This window comes from Alligator sinensis, unplaced genomic scaffold, assembly GCF_000455745.1.
Source record: "Alligator sinensis unplaced genomic scaffold, ASM45574v1 scaffold696_2, whole genome shotgun sequence".
In the NCBI taxonomy this organism is placed as follows: domain Eukaryota; kingdom Metazoa; phylum Chordata; order Crocodylia; family Alligatoridae; genus Alligator; species Alligator sinensis.
This window is the reverse complement of record NW_005842855.1, coordinates 370,606-395,556: the sequence shown is the minus strand read 5'-3', so window position 1 is coordinate 395,556 and position 24,951 is coordinate 370,606. Positions and strand designations below refer to the sequence as shown.

Sequence of the window (24,951 nt, the reverse complement as noted above, 5' to 3'; positions counted from 1 at the left end):
GGACCCCTGCTGAAACAGATGGGGCAACTGACAACTGACACCCAGGAAAAAGCCAACCTATTAAATAGGTACTTTGCGTCAGTCTTTCATCAGTCCCATGGGACGCCCATGCCCGCTACAGGGCCGGGAAGTCCGGGTGAGGGTGATCCGCTGCCCTCCTTTAATGCTGACTTTCTGAAGGAACATCTTGAGAAGCTGGATATCTTCAAGTCAGCTGGCCCTGACCATCTTCACCCCAGGGTACTCAAGGAGCTGGCGAGCATCATAGCCCAGCTATGTTGGCTAGCACTATGGAAGAAAGAGACTTGGGGGTCGTCATTGACCACAAGATGAACATGAGCCTGCAATGCGATGCGGCGGCTAGTAAAGCGACCAAAATGCTGGCTTGCATCCATAGATGCTTCTCAAGCAAATCCCGGGACGTCATTCTCCCCCTGTACTCGGCCTTGGTGAGGCCACAGCTGGAGTACTGTGTCCAGTTTTGGGCTCCACAATTCAAAAAGAATGTGGAGAAGCTTGAGAGAGTCCAGAGAAGAGCCACGTGCATGATCAGAGGTCAGGGAAGCAGACCCTACGATGACAGGCTGAGCGCCCTGGGGCTCTTTAGCCTGAAAAAGCGCAGGCTCAGGGGTGATCTGATGGCCACCTACAAGTTTATCAGGGGTGACCACCAGCATCTGGGGGAACGTTTGTTCACCAGAGCGCCCCAAGGGATGACGAGGTCGAATGGTCACAAACTACTTCAAGATCGTTTCAGGCTGGACATAAGGAAGAACTTCTTTACTGTCCGAGCCCCCAAGGTCTGGAACAGCCTGCCACCGGAGGTGGTTCAAGCGCCTTCATTGAACACCTTCAAGATGAAACTGGATGCTTATCTTGCTGGGATCCTATGACCCCAGCTGACTTCCTGCCCTTTGGGCGGGGGGCTGGACTCGATGATCTTCCGAGGTCCCTTCCAGCCCTGATGTCTATGAAATCTGAGCCGTGGCCCTGGATGCAATCTTCCATAGCACTTTCCTCCCAACCACGGCTTGGAAAGCCAAATGCGATTCCTTTTGCCTCACAACTACCTCAGTCTCTACCATTTTTCCAACCACCAAAATATCAACTCCTGCCCCACTAAAAACTGGATATTAGTGGGCACAAAGACCAAGGCATAATTTATGGAAGATATCTTGAATCCAGATTATATTAATAAACCTAGGAAGAGGCATGTGTCTGATGCTCAGGAAGAACATGCACAAGTATGTGCTTAGCCTTTTACAAATTTGAAATAGAAAGCAAAGCATTTTAAGCTATAGAAGTCACGTGAAAGCAATGCAAAAATACAGAAATCTGCAATTAGAACAAGATGCCAAGTAAATAAATAGGTTTGGTTATAATACTAAATGATTAATGTTTTGTTTTATAGGCACATATTGACACAGAGGGATTGCCAATAAGGACCCACTAACATAGCCTAAGCTGTACCTATACATCTTAATTCATGTTTTCTCTTCAGGTCAAAATAGACTCTTTCAGCTCTGTCAAAGATTCTTCCCTCTATTAATGCAAAACACTTTTACATCTTCTTTACAAGGATCTCAGAATATTTAGACATGTCATCCCTTACAACAGGCTCTGAAATAAACATGAAAATGCCTAGTTTGTGAATCACAAATTGCTGTAGGCTTGGGATAGGCTCCTAAATGATTGGATCAACCAAGATGCAGGCAGTTCTAGACACGCATATTAGTCCAACTTTAGGTTTCTAGATAACATTACTGGCAAAACCCTAAACACCCATGGGATTAGATGTTCATTACTGAGAATTGCTCTCTTAGACTTGGGCACCTAAATTTCAGCTGTACTTAACAGCTTTCCTGGATCTGGCCAATAGCGCTTAATTATTTTCTCCTAGTCACACAGAAAGTTGGAAGCCCCTGTAGTACCAACCTCTGGACAATTTTCTAGATTAGGGGTAGGCAACCCCTGGCACATATGCATTTTGCTTGGCACATTTTGCTGTGGCAGTACAAACCCCGCCCCGTCCCCGTCATCCACCTCAAGGCATACGTGCACTTGCCACTGGCAACAAGCTAGGATGGGGCTCCACAGATCTAAGTGCAGCTCCTCGCATCCTCCTCACTGCCTGCTGCAAGTGGCCTGGGCTCCATGGGGGACAGCAGGGGCCTGCCCAGGGGCTGGGTCAGCTGTAGCAGGCAGCCAGGAGACTGCAAGCAGCTTGGGTGCAGTCATTGTCGGTCCCTTGAAGTTGAGGATGACATCCGTCAGGCTTGATGTGTCCTCAGGTGACTGAGGAGCCTGATTCTGGATGCACGCGTTCTTCAGCAATAGGGGCACGTTGTTGTGCGGGGGAGTGGGATTCACAGCCCTGGGTTGGTCTACTTCTCCTTTCTCTGCCACCACCATTCTGCTTTGGTATCCAGTTGTTGGGCCTCTAAGTGGTGTGTGCCTTGGTGGACCAGGTGGTGCCATGCTGAACGGTCAGCATTTTGTTCCTCCCAGCTGTTGGTGTTGATGCCTCTGTGCTCAAGGGTGACCTTGAGCGTGTCTTTGTACTGTCTCCTTGGGCCGCCATTTAAGCATTGGCTAACGGACAGCTGGGACAAAAAATCTGGCAAGGGAGGCAATTCTTGGCATTCCGGATGCAGTGGCCCATCCATCAAAGTCAATTTCTCAAGAGCAAAGCTTCAATACTGGTGGACGCAGCTTCATGGAGGATGCTTGTGCTGGTCCAGCAGTCCTCCCATTTGATCCCCAGGATTCAATGCGAGCACCACTGGTGAAAGCTCTCAAGGGTCTTAATGTGGTGTTGGTAGATGGTCCAGGCTTCACTGCAGTAGAGTGGTCAGCACGACAGCCTTATATATCAGGACCTTCATCAGCTTCCAAAGATCTCTATTTTCAAAGACACGTTGTCACAGTTTGAAGGCAGCGGCACTGGAGTAGCTGACCTGGTGCTGGACTTCATCAATGGTAGCCTGTTGAGAGAGGTGGCTGCTGAGATACGGAAAGTGCTCCACGTACTCCAGAGCATCCTCATCTATGTAGATAGAGTGAGGGATGTTCAGCTGGCTGGGGGAGGGTTGGTGGAGAACCTTTGCCTTTGTTCAAGGACAGGCCAAGTCTTTTATACTAAGCATTGAAGAGATCTAGGGTTGCTTGCATATCTTGTGCAGAATGAGCCATCACACAGCAATCGTCTGCAAACTGAAGGTCGTGAATGTCCTTGGTGGTGAGCTGTTTTTGCCCGGAAGCACCCAAGATTGAAAAGCTTCCCATCCAGTCTATACTGGATACTGATGCTGGATGGTAGATCATCTCGTATGAGGTCAGGTGAACAGGTGGGGGTGATCACACAACCTTGTTTGACCCCGGTCCAGATGCAAAAGGCATTGGTTTCAGATCTTCCACTCAGGATGGTGGCAGTCATATTGTCATACAGGAGTCTCAGCATGGTGACAAACTTCAGCGGGCAGCCAAGGCATTGGAGGATGGTCCACAGAGCTTCACAATTTAAGGAATCAAAAGCCTTGCTGAGGTCAATAAAGGCGAAGAACAGTTCTTGATTTTGTTCCCAACGTTTTCCTTGGATCTGCCGGGTAATGAAAACCATGTCCACAGTGCCCCGGGATGGTCAGAATGGTTTCTGGAAGGATCTTCTCGGCGACAGGACAAAGGCAGTTCAGGAGGATGCGGGCCAGGATCTTACCTGCAATGGACAGGAGAGAAAATCTCCTGTAGTTCCCACAGTCAGATTTGTCCCCCTTTCTTGTAGATGGTCATGATGGTCACGTACTTGAGATCCCCGGGGACGTCCTCTTCATCCCAAGGGCGGAGGATAAGCCGGTGGAGTCATGATGTGAGCCGGAAGCCACCAGCATGGTAGGACCGCTGCAGGTATACCATCTGGCCCACAGGCTTTGTTGGTTTTCATCTGTTTGATGGCCCACTTCAACTCTCCCATGGTTGGTGGATCACCGAGGGAATCCACCACAGGGCGCTGTGGGATGGCTTGGAGGGTCTCCTCTAATATGGTGGACTCCCAGTTAAGGAGGAGTTCGAAATGCTCCTTCCAACGCAGAAGGATGGCGTCATCATCCTTGAGGAGCCGGGAGCCGTCCTGTGATCGGAGGGTGTTTTATCCAATGGAGTGGGGTCCGTAGGTTGTCTTGGTAGCCTGGAAGAAGTTATGCATGTCATGCTGGTTGGCGTAGCCCTGGATCACATGTGCCTTCTTCACCCACCAGCTGTTCTTCATGTCACAGATGCATTACTGGACTACAGCCTTCAGGTGGTGGTATACTGCCGTCTTTTGCTGAGTTTGTGGATGGCTTTGCCAGGTGATGAAGGTTGCATGCTTCCACTCAAGGAGAGTGTAAATCTGAGCATCATTGGCATCAAACCAGTCCTGGTTCCATTGTGATGCAAACCCAATGGTCTGGGCACAGGCATCCTGGACAGCAGACTTAAGTTGCTCCCAGTGTGCCTGGATGGAGATGTCATCAGCAGTAAAGACTTGCTTCAGTTTACCATACAACTGGGCCTGGAGCTCCTCCCACTGTCCAGGGTCCTTCAGCGCTGCAATGTTCAGCTATCTTTGGGCGGCCTTCTGGGTCTTCCAGTGTCTTGGTGCCAGGCAAATGTTCATCACAGAGTGCACAAGTCCGTCCAGCAGTCTTCAGATCCCTTCATGGCCCTCATGGCAAGCACGTCCCTCAGGTCTCTACCTCGGGTGATGTAGTCCAAGAGGTGCCAGTGCTACAACCTCAGATGCCTCCACATGGTCTTAAGCCAGTCTTTCTGGCTGGTATATGGTAAATCTATGCTCCCCAAAACAGCTTTACCCGAAAGCTTGCAAAGAAGAATTTTTCCAACTACTTGAGTTGGTCTAATAAAAAAAAATAAGGTTCTTTGGGTAAATCCCATGTCTGCCTATGCCCTTAAACCAATGCAGCTCAACAGTATTAATATGGAAGCAGGTAAACAGAGCAGCACATTGTTGAGGGTGCTGCCACTGGCAATGGTAAACAGTCATAATCCTATGGCCTACATTTCAAAATCAATAAAGTTAAGAATCAGGACTTCAATGCTATTGACAATTTTACATGGCAGATTTCTCTCACTTGGGTGGCACGAGAAATTCTTGCACTTTTTTTGTTGGTAGTACCCGTCTTTTCAAAACTGGATAGAAAAAAAGGAAAATAGGGTCTTATCATAGAATCATGGGAAATTAGGTTGGAAAGGGACCTCAGAAGGTCATCTAGTCCAATCCTGGAGTTCTTTCTCGAAAGGAACATCATAGGGCAAAACTACAAAAGCTGTGCAGACTTATACTCTGCACTGAGGGCAAAATTAGCTCAGAATGCTCTGCTTCATGTTATGACATCCAAAATGTTAAGGATAAAAAGAGGTAACATCACACATTTTAATAGACTAATGAACAAAATCTTTAGACTACATACCAATTTGAAAATTGCTTTAAACTTGCATATTGTGGTAATGTTAGAGTGATGTAGTAGGCATGACGGTTCAGAATTCTGCGAGAAAAGGATTTTTTTCAGGCGATATCTTTTATTAGACCAACTGCATAGTTCAGATCATTTCTTTTGCCATGGAACTCCTACGCCTATTCTCAGGAATTACATGAAACCAGGTAACCTGGCTTGGCAATGGCAGTGCACTACACCCTAGCCCACTTTGCCATTACCCACAATCTCTTTGCGGAACCCCTGATGACCTATCGCAGAACACCAGGGATCCACAGAACACAGTTTAAAAGACACTAGGATAGAGTAAGACAAGATGTTGAATGCAAGACATTCTTTTTCAGGTCTGAGGAGAAAAGCCAGCACAGCCATACTAAAAACTTGTTGGAAGATGGGGGAGAGAAATTCCCAGGGATATCAGGCAAACTTCTTCTTGGGCAATCCCTCACAGTTGAAGATGAGTGTCTTTCATGATTTTTTATCTGTGGGTCAAAAGCTGGCTGATGAGGCCCATCTTCAGACTCTGCAGCAACTCAGGCATGTGTTTCCAGGCAGGGTGGGTGGATCCAGATTCGATTCAGTCCATGACATGCTCTTTCTGCCGCTCCCACTTTTCCATCTTCTGTTGTCATCATAAGATTTCAAAATACTGAGATCTTTGCAGCAGACCCTTCCTCCAATTGGGGCACTCTCTTGCAACTTGTCAAGGTGGCATTTTTTCAAGTTGGCTTTGAGGACATTCTTGATGTACTTTCTCTGCGCTCCTCTTGAGCATATACCTTGACTGAGTTGGGAGAATAAAACTTGTAGAAGAAAAGCAGCTGATAGCTGGAATATCAAGGCCTATCAAAAAGGAATAAGGTTACCATCTGTGTCATTATCATTGCCTGTGTGGGAAGAATTCAGGAATCAGGTACATTACAAGGTGCCACAAAGCCAATATTAATGTAAGTCCTTGGTTCCTAGTGTCCAGCCACCTGATGAATTTTTATTCCCCAAGTTTGTCTTTTAAATGTATTGGGTACCTCTACCTTGAGCATGAGTGAGGTCAGAGATGGAGCAGTGGTCCTGCGAGAAATGTGCACCTAATAGTGTACATGTGTCTGTCCTTTATATTTTATTTCTGTAAGAGCTCATTCTGATACATAGCTGCTGTTGACTTTCACCCACATAGCTGCCATGAGGGCACTTGATGCATTATATTAGATATATCACATTAATGGGAAATGGGAAATGTAGGATCCATGCATTCTTATGGTTTTAACTGTAGTAGCAGTGTTGACACATTAAGCATTTCTTGCTAAGAAAAGGCTATGTTCCACTTTACATCGGTTGGACAGTGGGAGTTTGCTTCTGATGATGGCAAGGTTAGGGGGTTATTATTTGAAAGCCAAGAGTAGAGGGGTTGGGAATATTTCTCTCAAGGTCTGATTTTTAATCAAGTCTGAAGTTGTTTGAGGATTCTTTTGATAGGTTCATGTAGGGTGGTACCAAAGTACCAAGGTTGTTTGATTACAGGGGGGGCTTCTTTTTGGATTGTACCAGGTTACCAGTAGGGTACTTGGGTAGCTCTTTCAAGTATTCAGCCTATTTTTTTTTACTAGAGGGTCCTTGTTGTATAAAGGAAGATTTTACATCACAAGTGTTCTCCTCAGAGCAGATGTGCTGGTATCCAAGGGCCTGACTTTAAACTTACAGAAATTTTCCCTTAAATAGCAGCTTTCTCTTTTGTGCTTCTGAGATGTCATAAGAGCACTGCATTTCTCACAAAGAAACATCCACAGAATATACTGTCTGACATTACAATTTGAATAGGAAAGCTTGACAGGTGAGGGACATGTGACCCACTTATATTATAGCTCTGAAAATGAAATGCATATTTTTTGTTTTGTTTTTTAAACACACCACCAAATAGACTATAAATCCCTAGGACAGCAGTCTGCTCTTTGCCTTGGCTTTGCTTTTGGCACAATAATGATGCCTTCAGCTTAAGAGCACAGTGAAATATCTAAAAAAGAAGGATAAAATGTGATTGATACAGTTATAGAAAATGATTAAATACCATCTACTTTATAGCAAAAGAAACTTAAATTCGCTGACAAGGCTACACAACAAGATATACAAAATACTAGGACTTTATTGTAGCTATATGTGTGTGTGCGCGCGCGCGCGCGCGCACACACACACACACACACGAGACAGCTAAAGGACAGACAAGACATGAAAACTAAACTTGATGTCTTTTGATGTCTTGATGTATTTTCAACTTACATTTAGCTACTTTTTGTAGCCACTGGTGATAAAATGTCTCTTTCTTCCTCACTAGTATTGCTGGTACTGGATGCATTGTTGAAAGCCTACCTACAGCGCTAATGACATTGCATTTCAATAGAAGACCAGGAAAACAGCACCATAATTGCTGGCACAGAAGAGAACTGAAACAGCAATATTCTTCTCTAAATAGTCAATGTCCAATGCTGACAGTAAAAGAGCATAGAAGGTGAAAATGACAGTACTAGAAAGTTTACAATGAACAATGATCTCCTGTATGAACCGATTGTTTTAACTAAGGATAATATTGCTGACACACTTTTTTGAATCACCCCTCAGGATGACTACAGAAACACTTACAAGTCAGCCAATTGTGAACAAAACAGTGTATTGATAAAGTCAAAGTGAATATAGCAACACTATTTTCCAGCAACTGAGGGTCTAAGCCAGTGGTTCTCAATCTTTTTAGGTGTGAAGCATCCCTCATCTAACTCAAAGCACCCCTCCATAACTTGTAACTTAAGTGGCACTCATTTCAAAAACTGATTTATTACAGTGCTTACCTCCTTGCAGAAGAATTGGACGGTGGGGGTGGGGAAGCAGCCAGGCTGGGACAGCAGCCAGGCTGGGACATATCTGAGCCTGCACTTACTTCCTCATACCTGCTTATCTCTTCACAACTCAAGGTACCCTTCAAAAGATCTTGTGGCAGCCTCACTGAGAATCACTGGTCTAAAGCTATGGTTGGTAGGTAGAACAGGCATTAGGAATAACAGATTTATATTTAGAACCATCACGTGGTTTGGAGCAGTCAAGCTGTCTTCATGAAACCCAAACCTGTACTACTGGGATGAATAGGAATGATCTCACTCATTTTTGTGGAATGTATCAAGCCCCTGTGCAAGCCTACGCAACCACATTAAGCTGTAAGCTTATTATCCCAGTTTGAATAAATAGCAAGAGGGGAAAGAGAAAGTGAGCTTGTGCAGGACGCCCACTGTGCACAGCCACTCTACTTCTGTATCACCCCCCCACCCTCCAGCTGTTGTCATGTGGGCAGTGCCAGCCCTCGCCCCCTCCTTTCCAGAGCAGTACAACATCCCTGACCCCATACAATGCGAGTCATTCTCCCCCCACCACTGTGTGAGCAACACAAGCCCACTCCCCTCACCACTGCCACAATTTCAAGTTCAGAATAGCAGCTTTGTTAGCTACCTGCTCTCAGATCAGATAAGTCTACAGCTTGATGTTTCTACTATCAACATTTTTTGTTCTGTATCAGCACCGAATCAGTGTAATACTAGCAAACTGTGCAATAAAAGATACGCTGGTTTTCAGGTAAGTAGAATAAATGAGGACCTGTGGCCTTTAAAAATCTCTTCTCAAGCATAGGGAGTCTTTGAAGTAGTCTTCAGGTTATTTTAAAATGAGATCCCTACCTGATACAAAGAGGACTTTCAATAACCCCAAGTCCTTTTTGTAAATGGAATGAGTTTCCTCCAGCGTCTTTGAGGAAAGTTTTCCCTTCCACCACTGTTATACAGTACATTGTGTGCAATTAATGCTTCTTGGCTACTGCCCTCCCATTGCAGAGGTCAGTGGGGTACTTTGCATACAGCTACTTGTACAAAGCTTTGAGGACCTCAGCAAGCTTCATACAAATATAAAATGCGACTGTAAGATGAAATATCTCAAAAATCATCCTTATTTACAGAGTAATATTATGACCTTGTAAATTATTTCATTACAAGTAGCTCTAAAATAATCATCATATAACAGGAGGGAAACCATTTATTCTTGATTCCATTTCAGTTGTTATACAATGACTTTGAAACTATATAAGCTGCTTCCCTGGGTCAGTAACCAATTTTAAGGAAGAAGTACCCAAATTACATTTGTGTTCTGATCCAGTGGTCATCAAGCATGGCCTTCAGAACTCTTAAATGATAAAATATGCCTATATGATATACTTACCTATTCAGAAGAAAAGCCTGAAGTAAAACACAGAATATCAGTCCTGCTCTATAATATATATATATGGGACCCTTAGTTTCTTCTAACAGCTGTTATCGAACAAAAGGATAATCCATCTCAAGGATAGGATAATTTTGCTGCACAGATACAGAAAAGGAAACTGATGGGTCTGGATCCTATTCTCTAGACTAGGCCTTATTTTGTACCCAAGTTCTTCCCTCTGACTGACATTCAGTCATCCATAAAGAAATGAGCCCCACTTTCTAACAGGGGGAACAAAAGTAACAGATCTAGTCACACCATCCAAGAACTTGAGGTGGAATCAAAAAATGGTTTCAGGGAGAACATCTAATTTGATATTCCACAGCTACCAATGGAGATCACAGATCGAGTATCACCTGTACATTCAGAGGAGAAATTAGCCTTCAAAATCTTGTATTCCAACTGTTGCCAGAAGTAGATTGGGAGAAATTCTTTGAACAATTAGAACAATTTTAAAATTACACCTCATTTAGAAAGCAAGGATTTTTATTGTGTTTTGATAATTTCAGCATAAAGAGCAACTAGAAAAGCTTTGCTACTTGAATGAAAATAATCTTGTCTAAAAGTTCACACACTCAACCCCATCATTATACTCTACTAAAGATCTTAAAACCTTCCCTCGCCCAAATGTTGATCTAGAAATGCCATCTTCTCCAGGCATGGACTCTAAATGAGAAGTCTGCATTTTCTTTTTAGAGCCGTTCTCTTAAGTTTTTGGCCTCCTGGGAGGTTTTGCATACATCTTAAAACATAGCAATGTGTCAGGAAACTAGAGGTTCAAATTCAGAGTTCTGTTTTTCTCCCTAAAAATCTTAATGTTGTAAGCTTTTCACATTTTTACCAATATTTCCCAGAAAAAAGACCTGGAAAACAGATTGTGACATTTCAAGGGTGTATTTGTGCGTACAGTGGTGGGGACAAGCTTGTATCCTAAAATCCAATGTAAGATAATTGAAGAACAATCTCATTTGCACACAAGTCATTTAATGTAATATGTAGATTCTACATCTCATAGAAAAGGGATAAAATTAGAAAAATGTAAAAACCAAAGCAACAGAACTATACAATCTTAATGAAATGATATCAACTTCAAATTTCAGCATAAAATAATTATGCATTTTGGCCAACTTTAGCTTGTTTAAAAAATATTAATCAACAATCATTGTCGGCTGCCTTTTCCATTTTCTGTTGTTTCCATGCTGAAATACAAAAAGACTGGTTAGTTTGGATGTATAACCTGCTTGCAAGTCACTCAGATAATTAAAATTAAAAGGCAGATCACTAATTTCATATAAATAGTCCTTTTAAATTTTTCAGTATCTCACCACTTATTTAAGTAAAAATTTCTAAGTAATTGCTATGTCAAAAGAAAGCAAACTTTCTGCTTACAACTGTACTACATGTGCAGTAAGGTTCACATATAAAAATCCCAGTTAAGCCTGAGTCTATTATCAATACCAGCAGTTGTTAAAAGATAAGAGCAGACTTGTGACTGAGGATAAGCTTCTCCGAATCTTTTGTACTTTGTTGGTTTGTGTCAAATCCCTCATGAAACTAAATCTTTTTCCCTTTATTTTTATCCTCATTTTCAAATCACTGACTGCCTACACTCCAATGATTGCTTCACAGCAATCCAGCTTGTGGACAGATACAGGATATGGATTAAGTTATCATTGTTTCATTAAGGTATGGCACAAGATGCAAAAGTTTATTGTCTACAAGGTTCAAATTGGTGGCTTTTGATGTTGGATACTGTTTTGAAGGATGGATTGAGTGACAGCCTGGCACTCAAGGGATCTGAGCTTGTCCATAATTCTGCTTCTGCCAAATTTAAGGAGTGGTACTACATGGCAGTCTCTGGAAAAGGAGGAAAGGAATCTTAAAACAGATTACAGTCAGGTCATATTCAGTCTTGCTCAGCAACTAAAAGCAAAAACTATAAAAATAAAAAACCAGACCAAATTTTACTTAGTGCACGAGGTAAAGACCGATCTTAGTAGACAACTAACTTAGTGCTCCATATAGCATTCAGCTGTTAGTAAAATATATTTAGTATTGTGAATTTAGCAATACAAACCCATTTTCCTCTTTGAGATGTTGATACAGCTCAGCTTTGTTGTTGACAGAATTCAAACGACCAATAAATTCTTGATGTTTCCTAGAATTAGCTGTATTAATCCTATTGCTCCACAGAGACAGCAAGGACATAGGCCCTAGAATTCCATATGGAAAAATCAAAAAGAAATCTGATTAATGGAGTCCCAAACATAACCCCTGTATATGAACAAATTATACTATCTATACCGTGCCACATATAACATGAAGGGGAAGCCTGGTCTTTACCACCATGAGTTTACAACATAGGTAGGATGAACATGATGGCTGCAAAGAGGAGAAATTTAGGTAGTGTAAGATCAGGGGGTCACTAATCTTGGCCATACCCTGCCCAGGCTATGTGCCTAGATAGAGTGGTAAATGGAGTAGACAGACCTCATGTGCCATAAGCAGATAGGAGCTGTTCTACATCAGTCCAACTTTACCCTAAATGCATAAAACTAGACTTCAATTTTTTCATTGCTCTATGTGGAAGTGGTCTGTCAGGAAACAGGAATGAAAGAAGGCATTATCTCTTCCAGATGTCCCAACACAGGAACTGGGCACCCTCACTGTCATTCAGCTGCAAAGAAAAGGGGTCACTTATCCATCTTTCAGCTCCAGAACCTGCTGCAATCTATGAAATGCAGTTGCTTAGCTGATATGAATAGGGTTCACTGGTCCAAAAAAGTCCTCAGTCAGAACAACCAAAAACAATGGACAGCAGCAAAGACTGCCAGGAATATTCTCTCTTTTTTTTTGTTAATATTGGGAATCTCTCCATCCCTCTCTAAGACGGTTCTGTACTTTCATGTTTCCAAACTGCAGCTATCCAAAACACCTGTCACTAGACCCTTGACATAAAACTGAGTCACCATGTTCCATTTGTTAATATCTAGGTACCGTATAGTAGAAAAGTAGATTACAGATATGCATGAAGAGAGTCAGAAGACATCTTTCAAAACTCTAACTAAACTCTTCAAACATCCCCAAGCCTTAATTCTTCTGCAGCTGATGACGATAGAAGAGTTAGGTGCTTTCTCCTAAGCCTCATTCATAACTGGATTCTTGTGTCCTTCTCATTATAAATGTATGATACACTCTGTTCTACTTCACTCAGCACTTTAAATGAAAAGTTCTTTTTTATATACAAAAATCTCTATCAACCTAAATTCTTCCAGAGTAATTGCCATTTATGGTCTCCAATAGGTTGTTTCCTCTTCTCTATTTTACCCTGGTGTTTTTTTCTGCTTTAGTGACACCTCTATGCAAAAAATGATCTTTGAATACAATTCACTTTTTAGATCATGAACAACAACAGCCTTCAGCCCAGAGAAGAAGTGCCTTACTGCATAAATAAATCCACTGAAATCAATGGGATTATACATGGTAAAAGGTACTTTTCCATTTGAGAACATGTCAACCTGGCCTCAATGAACAGCAATCAAGGAAACAGGTTCTTTATCATAATACAAGAATCCATTCCTAGAATTCTCACTCCCACACTGTCCAAAACTGCTCAGCTCACAGTAAGATCTTGCTTGTTTCTCTGTACAGGATTTGTCATACTCTTCAATTAATCAACTGGTTTTTTTATTTTACTGTTCATCTTTGGAAAATCCTACTGGGTATATTTTTGCTTTTGCATACAACTTAGTAACAACTCACCTTAGCACTGAGCAAATAAATCTATGTGCAGTATAACCTCATAAACCCAGCATGCTTGGGACCAAGCACCTGCTGGATATTTGAAAATGCCAGATTTCTGAAACATAAATAAGGTGTATGGAGCAGGGGGGTAGTGGCAGCTGGTCACTGCCCAGCTGTCCAGATGCAGAGAGGGAAGCTTGCACGCGGTGGCTGCCACCACATCCACCACTCTACGCCGCCGCTCCGCACGCAGCCGTTACTCTGGGACGAGCTGCCAAAGTGCCAGATTTCTGAGAATTCTGGATTTTTAAAACCCAGATTTAAGAGGTTATATTGTATTGAAGAGATACACCTCTAGGTCACTTAAGAAAAGATTAGTTACTGTGATAACCATGTAGGAGATTTTGTGATTCAGATCAATTTTTACCAGAGCTGCCATCTCTTAAAATTGGTTTTGATTACTGACTTACCTTTTGCCTTTTCTACTGGTGGCATTTCATCCATTGTAACAAGAGGCTTTTTGTTAGGTGGCTCAGGAGAATCAGGAGAGTCTTTTATGATTTCAGCTTCAGCCAGTTCCTCTTTTTCCCGATCTAATACACTTTTTAACCTTTAGTTTGGGTGGGGAAAGAAATGAAAATGAGGGGAAAGGCAGGAGAACAGAGCATACCATAATATATTTTTGATTTACAGTGCAGTTCAAGGTCACACATCACACCTCTCCTTGTACACACATTTTGTTTCAAGTGATGAGATAGGATAGAGATAACAGGGAAGCTACAGGTTAAGCATTACTTTTGAATGTAGGCCAAAAGGAAGTAGGAATCACCTAAAGCAATTTAATATGAATAGCTATTTATACAATGCTCATTATTCAGATACTGGACTGTTCTACAGATTTGTTAATTGTCAACAATCAAGACAACCCAAACCCACTCCTAGCACAGACCCATCCGCCTCTACAATAACAAGGATGAGCCTAAAATAGATTACCAACATGCAGGTCCCTACTTTTGTGTCATTCTACAAAAGATGGGAAACTGCAATGCTGGACTTGATCACATGAAGACTTGAATATTATCTGCATGGACAGCACCTGAGACCAAAACATCTCTCAGACATCTTGCAGGTACTTAGACCAGCATATATGCAAACTGAACTTAGGGCTGAGTAACAGGTTTTTGGAACATCCACTTTGTGACCTCTTTAGAACAGTACTTAAAGGGGGGAAAAATAGATATTGTATTTTCTCTCGTACTACACACCCCCAAATAGGAAATGCACCTTGTTTGGGGAAAGCAGAGTAAAGAAAAGGACACTTTTCTAGTCATGGCCAAAAGCTGACCTCCTGGAGCAGGAGCAGAGGCTATTCTTTAGCTCACTCCCCCACTCCAATTTCAGGCAAGAGCTAGTTTTAACCCTCTCACAGTCGCTGCAAAATTGGCCATAGCTTTTAGCTGAGGATCCACTTTGGTAGCAGCTATGAGAAGGTTAAAATTCTAGCTCTGATGTTGGGGAGTGGACTACAACCTTGTAACATGCTATCTGTGAGAGAAGAACAGCCTCTGGCAGCCATTCCAGCATATCCATGCTTCATTCAGGTGCAGAAAGCAATTTCCCTGATTAAGACCCCCCAACAATTTTGGAAGGCTAATTTATGGGGGGAAAGGTGCATGGGGTAATGTGTGTAAGTAAATACAGTAATAAAGAAATCAATGAATAAGAGATTTGCGAAAGACAGATTAACTGACAGTTACTGATCATACAAGTCATATTATTAGTGAACATCAATGTCTTCAGTTCCTTAACACATGGACAATAAGTCTGAGTGAACATCAAAATTTCTTGACCGTGAACAGTATTTCATACAGATAAGCCTGGATTACCTAAAATGTGCAGGGCATCTAAATTGCCAAAGAATTATTACGTAAAACCCCCCCCCCAAAAGCTGACCTCTCCGATTCCTGCCAGGGCTTATCTGGTTCATAATCTTTTCCCGATTTCTCTGACTTGTCCTCTTTTTCCTCTCTCTTTCTCCCCCGTTTCTTGCGCTCCTCTTCTTCAGGTGGCTTGCTCCTACAAGCCAACAGGCATTCCAAGACACGTTGGTGTTTATCAGAGTTGTTTGTGTGTGCTCTAACAAGGGTCTCCAATTCATTCCACATAATCCGGTACTGTTCATCTCTACAAGAGGACATAAAAGTATATCTTTACTTATTTATACACACAAGTGTGCATGTATGAACACACATGGCTTTAAAGTCATTTGTACATTAAAAAGAAACCAAGATTAAAAGAACGTAACTACTTGATTGCCTTGCCATCCCCCCCCCCCCCACCCTTTTTTTATTTTCTCTTCCATCTTGTTTCCCTGCCCCCCCCCCCCCCCCCACCTTTTTTAATAGTCTCTATCCAGTAGGCAGTTTCTCCATTTTTCTTGGATTTAAGTCTTATTTGCTCCATATTACTTCATTCTTGGCATGAAATTACTGGCAGCAACGTTAACTCCCTGGGTTCTGGAGCCATGCCAAAATGGCAGCTTCAACAACTGCAGGGGTTAATGCTGCTACCACTTGCCCCACTGCTGGAGGCAGAACATCCAGCCTGAGAGGGCCAGTAAGTAAGGTAGACACCCCTGCTACAGACAATTGTCATAACATTTATCTACAGACTGTGGATAAGACTGGAGTCTTTCAGTGGTGACTTTTTGCTTTGGTTTCTGTCCTGCAAATAATTAAATTGAAGAACAGGAAATGCAGGTCACTATGAGAATAGATAACATATATCAAAAGTCTTCCAACTTTGATTTACAGGCAAATTCCATTTTTTACAGGCAAATATAATATTTGCAATTTTTCTTTATTAGCTATGATCTAATCTCTTTCCAATTACACTGAAGTTTTTCTTTAACATAAAGGGAATATGATTATTACAGTTCTAAAAGATGCAACCAAACTATATACAACATTGATTGTGTGTGCATGTGTGTATATTAGTTCACTGGATTCTAAATCACCTTTGATAACCTGATTTAAAATACAAGTTTCATATGCAGTTGTGATACTATTTTAGTAAAAGTAGACTGTAAATAATTCTTAAACCTTTTTGGACCCTTTCCCCGGGTACCAACTGTTGATATTGGCAATGGATCATTTTTCCTCTCCATATCTACCAAGTTGTATATGGTTTTCTGACAATTCAGTATATCCTCATCCGTCAGGGCTTCTTTTACAATCACGCTGGCTAATGGCACCACCTGCAATGCAAAACAAAAATGACACAAAAAAAAAATTCGTAAGTGTTAAGAAAACAAAACTAGAGCCTTCAGTAGAACCTGCTATAGAAATCAAATTATTTGCCCCCAAACTGGAAACAACTCCTGACATACATTCATCATAAACTTTTCTTTCTTAATCCAAAGGCTTTGCATCCAAGTCAATTCTATGTCTCCCTCTGCCTTTACTTATAGCAGTGGTTCTCAACCTTTTGATCCCATGGGCCAGATGAGTGGGTAGGGATGGTCCACGAGCTGGATTAAGTCCAGTGTGCCAGGATTGAGGCCTGAGTTCCAACACAGCCCCCTTCCTGCCCTGTGTGCCGGGAGTGGACCCCAGAACCTGGCACTGCCCCTGTGCACTGGGATTGAGCCCCAAGGGCTAGGATTGGGCCTTACCTCCTCCAGTGCCAAGATTGGGTCCCAGAGGCCCAGTGCCACCCCCTTTCACCAGAATTGGTCCCTGGGGGGCAGGCACTGCCCCTCCAGCCCCAGTGTGCTGCGATTGGGTCCTAGGGGATTGGTGGTACCTCCTCCCAGCCCCCATATGCTGGAATTGTGCCCTGGGCCTGGCCCAGCCCTGTGCCACCCTTACCTGCACACTGGGATTAGCCATCTGATCCAGCACGAAGGTCCTGGGACTCCCCATGGGTCTGTAAATTTGGCAGTGGGGTTGCAGTGCCACCATTCACCTGCTGTCATATTTCCTGACCCATGGGGAGCCCCACAGGCCAACTGACTTGGGGACACAGGCCAGATTTGGCTCATAAGCCAACGGTTGAGCACACGTGAGTTAGACTTCTAATCATAAATTATCCACAGCATATTTAATCAAAAGTGAAAGCTAAACCTTAACCTACTTTTATAGCATTTGTTTTTTTCTGTAGCATACTCCCCATGCATTAGTTTCCCATCTGCCCCCCTTATATTAGCACTTCCCAAATACACTTTGGAAATTTCCTCCAGAACAGAATAGAAAAAATAATAAATTCAAGGTCACTTACAGCTTGCATGTTGAAAATGGTAGTCTGAGAAATAATCATAGGCCAGTAACGTGTATGTTTCTCTAACTGATCTTTTGCTCGTTCCAAAGGAATCTCAAGACTTCTTCTGGGTTCTAGAAAAGGAGTTAATCTGTTTTCCCTCATAAATTCACCAAAATCCTGATAACCAAATAAAATAAAATTAGGATTTTTTCTAATAAAATAACTTTCATTGAATGGGTCAAATATCATAGAGGGTTTCGCAGGTTCCTCCTTCCAGGTCTTGCTCCTTGCATAGTCCTTACCCTCACACCCCAGTCTCCCCTGTTGGCTGGAAGTAGGAGTTGGAAGAAGGAACCTACATAACACTGAAGCAGACATGGAGGGAACCTCAAAGCTCCTCCCCACCATACCACAGTGGACTCCCTGCACAACCACTCCCCACAGTTCTCAGCTGCAGCCAGCCAATTCCCAGCTGACACAGGCATGGGTAGGGGGGGAGCCCCAGAGCTGTTTCTGACCTGCTCCTGCCCCATGCTGCAAGAAACAGCTGTGGCAGTACACAGATTTTTCTTTCCAGCCTGCTCCTGTCCAGCAGGGAAGACAGGGGGAGGGAGCCAGCCAGGGAAGGAGGAAACTGCCACCACCACTGCCCCAGGCCAAGGCAGGTTCCCTGCACAGCTGCTCCCTGTAGCTCACAGCTGGCGTGGTGTGATACTTGAGTCCAAGACGAGCCTTGGCTTTCCCCATGTTCAATGAGGAAAAGAACTCATCTTGGACTCGAGTAAATAGGGTCTCTCTCCAATTCAGTTAACCTATACAGTACAAATCTACCCTGCCTTCTCATAGCTTTCCTTATGAATAAAGTGCAACAGAAAACCCCCGCAATGCACTTAGGTCTAAAGACTAGAAGTTCAGCATTCATATGTCATTCTACTTTGGATGTATACAGAAAACATTTAAGGAAAAGTCTGACAATCCATAATCTATAAATGAACACCCATAGTGTTCAAAATCCATACTGTTCAAGGTTCAGTAAATTTTACAATGTGCAATACGCTCTCAAATGAGACAATAAAGGAAATACTTAAGTTCCAAATACAAGGGTACTAATGAATTTCAGAGCTCCAGTTTTCTTTTAAAAATGTTCTGTCTGCCAATTCTCAAGTTCCTCATTGTGACAACCATTCTGACAGAGACCTGTATAGGCCTAGTTCGTTTCACAACACTGTTAAGATAAACAGTGTTTTATAAGAAAAAGTCACTAATGAGAAGATCTTGAAATTTTTTTTTTACCTAAAACAAACAAGTACAGATGCAAGGGGGGCAATAAAGTGTATGCATACTTGATGTCTGACTACCAACGGTAATGTACTGAAAATGGTTGACCCAGATAAGTTAGGCAACCTGGGCAAGTGACCCATTTCCTTATTGTACTGGATGTCGGATTCAACCCAATTCCTTCACCCTTAAAATCTGATGAATTGCAAGTAAAACCATAAACAATCAGTAGAATCTTACTGTAATCCTGTAGTCTGTAACTCTACCACCGCATCCTTCACTAATTGATGGGGGATCTTCTAAAATTGATCGAGAGCTGCTTAATACGTGCAAAAATATTTCTCCTCCATGGCTACTAAGCATATGGCTAATTACTTTAGAGCCTGATTTCCGTGGCTGTTCCAACAAAACAGAACGACCTATTAAAATTGAGATCATTTTAGTTAATTATGAATTGCAACTTATATAATTATTCTACTGATTTTTATCTTACCCAGTGAACCCTAACTGTTAAACTAACCTACAACTATCTTACTAAACTGGAATTAGGAGTTCTACAACTCTTTCCTATTTGATTTTAATTCCGGCCTTTAAATGAGCTGTTATGAAACTTAATGCTGTTTTTGTATTTTGATATAGACAGGATTCCAACCAAATACTTTTATTTCTTTTTGTGTATTTAAACATTTAGGTTTTAGGAAGATACATTTGTAAAAAGGAATGAGAATGCCGTCTTGTATATAATCAACCTACAATTTTCAACAGCTTATGTTTTATCTTTGTAAACCAAATTGCGACCCAAACACGACACACTGTCTCACTGAAGACTAAGCCCATGGCAATTTTAAGTAGCTACCCTGTGTTAATTATTTAAACATAAAAGTATCCTTTTTTCTTTTAAAGGGGCACAATTTTCAAATGTAGAGGTGTTAAAAATAGCTTCATTTAAGTTCCCTAAAATTGAGTTAGGAATGAGAAATTCTGTCCTCTAAAGAGTATTGTTTGTTACAAGAAAACAAAAAACAGGGAGTCAGAGCTTATTTTCTTAAACTATATTTTGGTTGTTTTCAATTCCAAATACTGAAAACAAATCAGTAGGCTCAGTTGTTAGAAAAACCAGACAACTTTACATTAAAAATAGGTATTAATTACATTTTTAAACATCTATTTGCTCTTCTTCTCCACAACCCCCACTGTTTGAAAAACTGTAGGGGAAAAAAAACCCTTTGATTTTTTAAAAATCTACTTCTAAGTACATTTTCAAGAGTACATAGCCTAACACTTGTCATTAAAATAACTGTGCAGGCTATTTGCAAGAGAAGTGGCAAAACAATTAACTTTTTGCACATGTATTCATATTTTGCAGAGGTCTACAGTTTGGATCTACTTTCAACATTTAAAATGCCCACCACTTCAGACAACATGATTTATGGCAGAAGTCTGAAGCTGTTTAACTGATAAACTGCCTGTTTAAACTAATCTTGGTCATACCAAATTACACTGGGGTCATCCAATTTCATTCAGGCAAAAAGCCATCCCAGCATACAAAAACAGAAGTCAGAAACCCATGACCATGACCCGCTACTTGGATCAACTGTAAAGTCCAGGATTAACCGATTCTTACTGAAGGTGGTCAATCTTGTATATTATTACTCCTACTCTTAGCTGGATGCAATTTAGAATTGAAAAATAAGTTACAGCATTAATAAGGAGAAAGAATTTTTAGTCTCTTGAAGGAGAGTTGGCAGAGGAAGTATAAATAGATAGCAAACTCTCCATCCTATACTAACTCATTAGAAATTTATTCATATTTTGCACTAACACAATTACTACTTGTAAGTTGTTTATGAGGACAAGAAAACCTATTATCTTATTTTCTGATGAGAAAACACAGTTTTTCTAAATCTAGATAGTAATGCATACTCACTTTTTCTGATTTATTGATGTTAAAACGTGATAACTTATCAAGGTACAACTCTTGCCCTTTCTTCTGCTTCCTATTTCTTCCATTTTTCAAGGGAATACGCATTAGGGTTATGTGAAGTTTCGGGTGCTGATTTGATTCGGAGAAGATTCAGCCCGATTCAACAGTCAAAACTCCAAAACCAAATCAAATCAGGAGACCAATAAAAAGGCCTGAATTGAGTCGGAAAAGATTTGATGAGTTTCAGAGACTTGGGCAGTCCCTGCTCGCTGCCACAGGGAGCTCTGTGCTGTTAAGTAGGGGGCGGGGGAGGTGCAGAATGGGAAAGGGGACCATGGGGGACCCCTGCCACACCCCATCCCCTGCCTGCTCTCCTAGCCCCCCCCGCCCCCATGGCTGTTGCACCTGGCCCCAGCCTCCTGGTTCTTTAAAAAAAGCCCCGCACTCACCAGCTGCTGCAGTGGCTGTCGGGGCTTCTGGGGGCTCATGGTATAGCCCCCCACACAGCATGGGCAGTGGGATGCAGCAGGGATCACCCCCACCTCCCCCAACCTGGCAGCAGCCAGTGAGCGCCAGACTTTTTATTTATTTTTGCTTTTTGTAAAGAGCCAGGACTCTGGGGCTGGGAGAGCAGGCAGGGAATGAGGGCTCATGACAGAGCCCCCCATTCAGCGTGGGGCAGTAGGGATCGTGTGCTGGGGCTTTTTTTTTTTAATTAAAGAGCCAGGAGGCTAGGGCTGGGTGGGGCAGCTGGTCTGATTTGGAGATTCGGCCAATTTGGTGGCAGCCAAATCTGAATCCAAAGCAAATACTTGCCGCTTCACATAGGCCTAATATGCATGTCATATTCTATTTGTATTTAGGCACACTTATCAGTAAAATTACCACGGTGCTCGTCTTTTACTGCAATTATTATTGCTTTTACACAGATCAGGTGGTATGTGATCCTATAATAACCACTGCATATCTAAATGTTTAACACTGCAAGTATACAGTGCAGTTGCTGTACAAATTTTTAAATAATAACTGTTCTATCAGTAACATCAATAGCTAAACTTTAAAATGTTTAGCCAAGAAAACAATTTACCATTAAGAAGAAAGTTAGTAAGGCAGGACGATGGTCGGCTATTTACATCTACAGGGGAAATTCTGTATGCTCCAGTGCAATAATGTAATTCTGAAAAATAAACAGGCAAGAATATTTTTAGTGTGGATCCAAAAGATTGAAAAGAATAGACTAAACATGGAGGAGAGGGGAGGATGCAGACATAAGCTACTGTCTTGCTCGCCATACTCTAAAGTCTTAAATGATTATAGACCTGCAGAATCATCTGCATTGGCTGCAGAAATTTGTTTGAAGGGGGTTTTTTGTTGTTGCTTGGAAATAAACAGGCAAGAATATTTTTAGTGTGGATCCAAAAGATTGAAAAGAATAGACTAAACATGGAGGAGAGGGGAGGATGCAGACATAAGCTACTGTCTTGCTCGCCATACTCTAAAGTCTTAAATGATTATAGACCTGCAGAATCATCTGCATTGGCTGCAGAAATTTGTTTGAAGGGGGTTTTTTGTTGTTGCTTTGTCTGTGTGAGAGTGCGTGTAATGTATGTGTAGTGCTTTCCTGCACTGCACAGTGATGAGACACTGCTAGGCAAAGCACTGCTTTCTTTATGTTGGGGGGGGGGGGGGGAGGAAGAAAAAAAAAAGATACACAGGCATCTCAAAGTTACGGAGCCAGGTAGAATATTATAATATTCTAGAATTGATGAAGTAAACCATAGAAGAATAATGGAGAAGGAAATCTATTACCTGGCTAGAAAATTACTGAACATCTAGCCTTTCTGCTGTACTAAAAATACAACCCATTGGAGAAGGGAGGGAAAAAAAATCCTGGTTTTCCCCCTTCTGTGTAAATAAATTACAAACTAGCCAGGTCAGGGACATTCAATGCGACAAAATATTGACTGTTGGCCAAATCACAATGAAATGCAGGCTGCAGTTTCCTTGGAGGTCTCTTGGCTAGCAGTAAATTGTAGTCAGTGGGTGCAGGAAGCAGAAAGGAAAGGGAAGAGCAGTACAATAATCTGGCATTTCTTATGTCCGGGTAACCCTGGAAAACCCCTAGTACATGAGAGTTTCTCTCAAATGCTTACAGAAAGTACATTACCTACCAACACTGTTTGTTCGCGGTGTACACCACTTTAATGTTACTGTTTCTTTAAATGTGCCCTCTCTGCTATTACCACCTATGTGATTATCACCTGTAACATCAAGTTAGAGAAAATAAATCAATCACCAGTGTTCATTTTTTTTATTACTTTAGAATGCAATAAATAAATAAATAAAATCTAACTGTAACCTTTAAAGTAAGCATATGTTGGTACTGTAAAATCCCCCTTCTAAACTGAATGAGAATTAAAAAATAGGCTCTTTTCAGAAATTTGAACATAATAAAAACTATTATTCAACACAGAGTTTTAACAAAACTCAAAACCCTCCATGCAAGGAGAAAGCAGACATATTCAAGTTGCACAGCTTAACAGCGATATGGAAGCTCATGAAAACTTGTGCCTTATAAAAGCATTATATTATTTAATATGGTAGCCAAAAAAACCCATTTGTAATGATTATTTATTTATGAAGAGAAGCAGCTTGCTTTAAAAATCTCACTCAGACACTCAGAGGAAAGGAAAGATCTTCCATGCAAAGATCCTGAACTACCATTATTATTTTAAATTTATTTTAAAAACAACACATCTGAAAATTATAATTAAAAACATTTCTAATAGAGCACATTTGACATTTTGATTTCCTCTTTTTCCTTTTGGACAAAAATGGTCTCACAATTCAATCTGTTATCTTATTAAGTCCAATATGAATACCTCTTCACGTGTTTTACTGGCCACATGTGTTAAGATATGTTGCTAAAATACTTCCTTATAAAAATTTCATTTGCAACTGGTCTGGCAGGAAGCAGCAAACCACAGGAAGGCTATAAAATAGAGAGGCATATCAATCCTTCATAAGCACCGAATCACAGCAACTTCTCACTAATTAGTGCTTTTGGTTAGTCTGCACTTCCTAAAAGCCATACTTCCTCTGTGAATTTTGCATGAAGATTTAATAATGGTCAGCAGAGTCAGTGAAATTTAAATGGGACATACTGCCTAGCTAAGTCTCCCCTTTATTATATACAGTAAAATCTCTGTTATTCAGCATCCCCGGGGTAAGGGGATTGCCAGTTATGTGAGAACTAGCCAACTGCCCGTCAAGAATGACAGGGGGAGGAGAGCGGGCGTGGACAGAGCCCCGTGCCCCACCGTATCCAGGCACACACCCCCCTTCCCTCCTGCTGCTTAGGGTCCAGGCCCGCTCCCCTCCTCCCCACTGTAGCAGGGGGGAGGGCATTATCGGGCTCAAGGGTGGGGAGAAGCTGGGCCACTGCAGCAGGGAGGGGGGAAGGAGGGAACCGGGCCGACCCAGCGATGGGAGGGAAATGGGAGAAGCGGGCCCAGGCTGGAGGGTGGGGAGGAGGCTCACTCCTCCCCTTGCCCCCGCTGCTGCCATCTAAGGCCGGGCCTGCTGCTCTTTCCCCCCCACCAACCACCGCCAGCGTGGTGGGCCAGCTTCTCCCCTGACTTGGGCTTGCTCTTCCTCCCTCACCTGTCAGGCCTGGGCCCACTCCTTCCCTCCCCCAACCACCACCACAGCGCACCCGCTCCTCCCCGACCTTGCATCAGGCTCACTCCTCCTGCCACTGCATGGGCCCAGGTTGGCCCTGCAGGCGGCGACAACAGAAAGGGGCAGGAACAGACCGAGGCCAGCATCAGTGACCTAACCCCCGCCCCCCAAATGCTGTCCTGGTCCCACTCCCCACCCATGCCACCGCTGTCACCTCCAAGGAGCAAGGGGGTAGCAAGGCCAGCTCTGGTGGCCTCGCCTCCCCCCCCCCCGCCTCTATCCCCC

General features: G+C 42.4%; 1 protein-coding gene across 7 annotated transcripts in view; it reads right to left on the bottom strand.

The window, feature by feature from the left end:
- Nucleotides 1-9,536: 9,536 nt before the first annotated feature.
- The window catches only part of INTS13 (integrator complex subunit 13), a 42,571-nt gene continuing 27,156 nt past the window's right edge, over nt 9,537-24,951 (bottom strand). For 5 of the 7 annotated variants that reach the window (XM_025191735.1, XM_025191734.1, XM_025191732.1 and 2 more), the window contains 9 exons: nt 23,157-23,246; nt 22,073-22,162; nt 19,302-19,480; nt 17,802-17,960; nt 16,625-16,779; nt 15,477-15,707; nt 13,994-14,133; nt 11,857-11,992; nt 10,990-11,636 (listed from right to left, as the gene is read on the bottom strand). In XM_025191735.1, coding sequence (XP_025047520.1) covers nt 11,504-11,636; nt 11,857-11,992; nt 13,994-14,133; nt 15,477-15,707; nt 16,625-16,779; nt 17,802-17,960; nt 19,302-19,480; nt 22,073-22,162; nt 23,157-23,246 — 1,313 coding nt within the window. In that variant the 3' untranslated portion in view covers nt 10,990-11,503. The other 2 variants (XM_006035573.3, XM_006035574.3) reach the window with 1 other exon arrangement.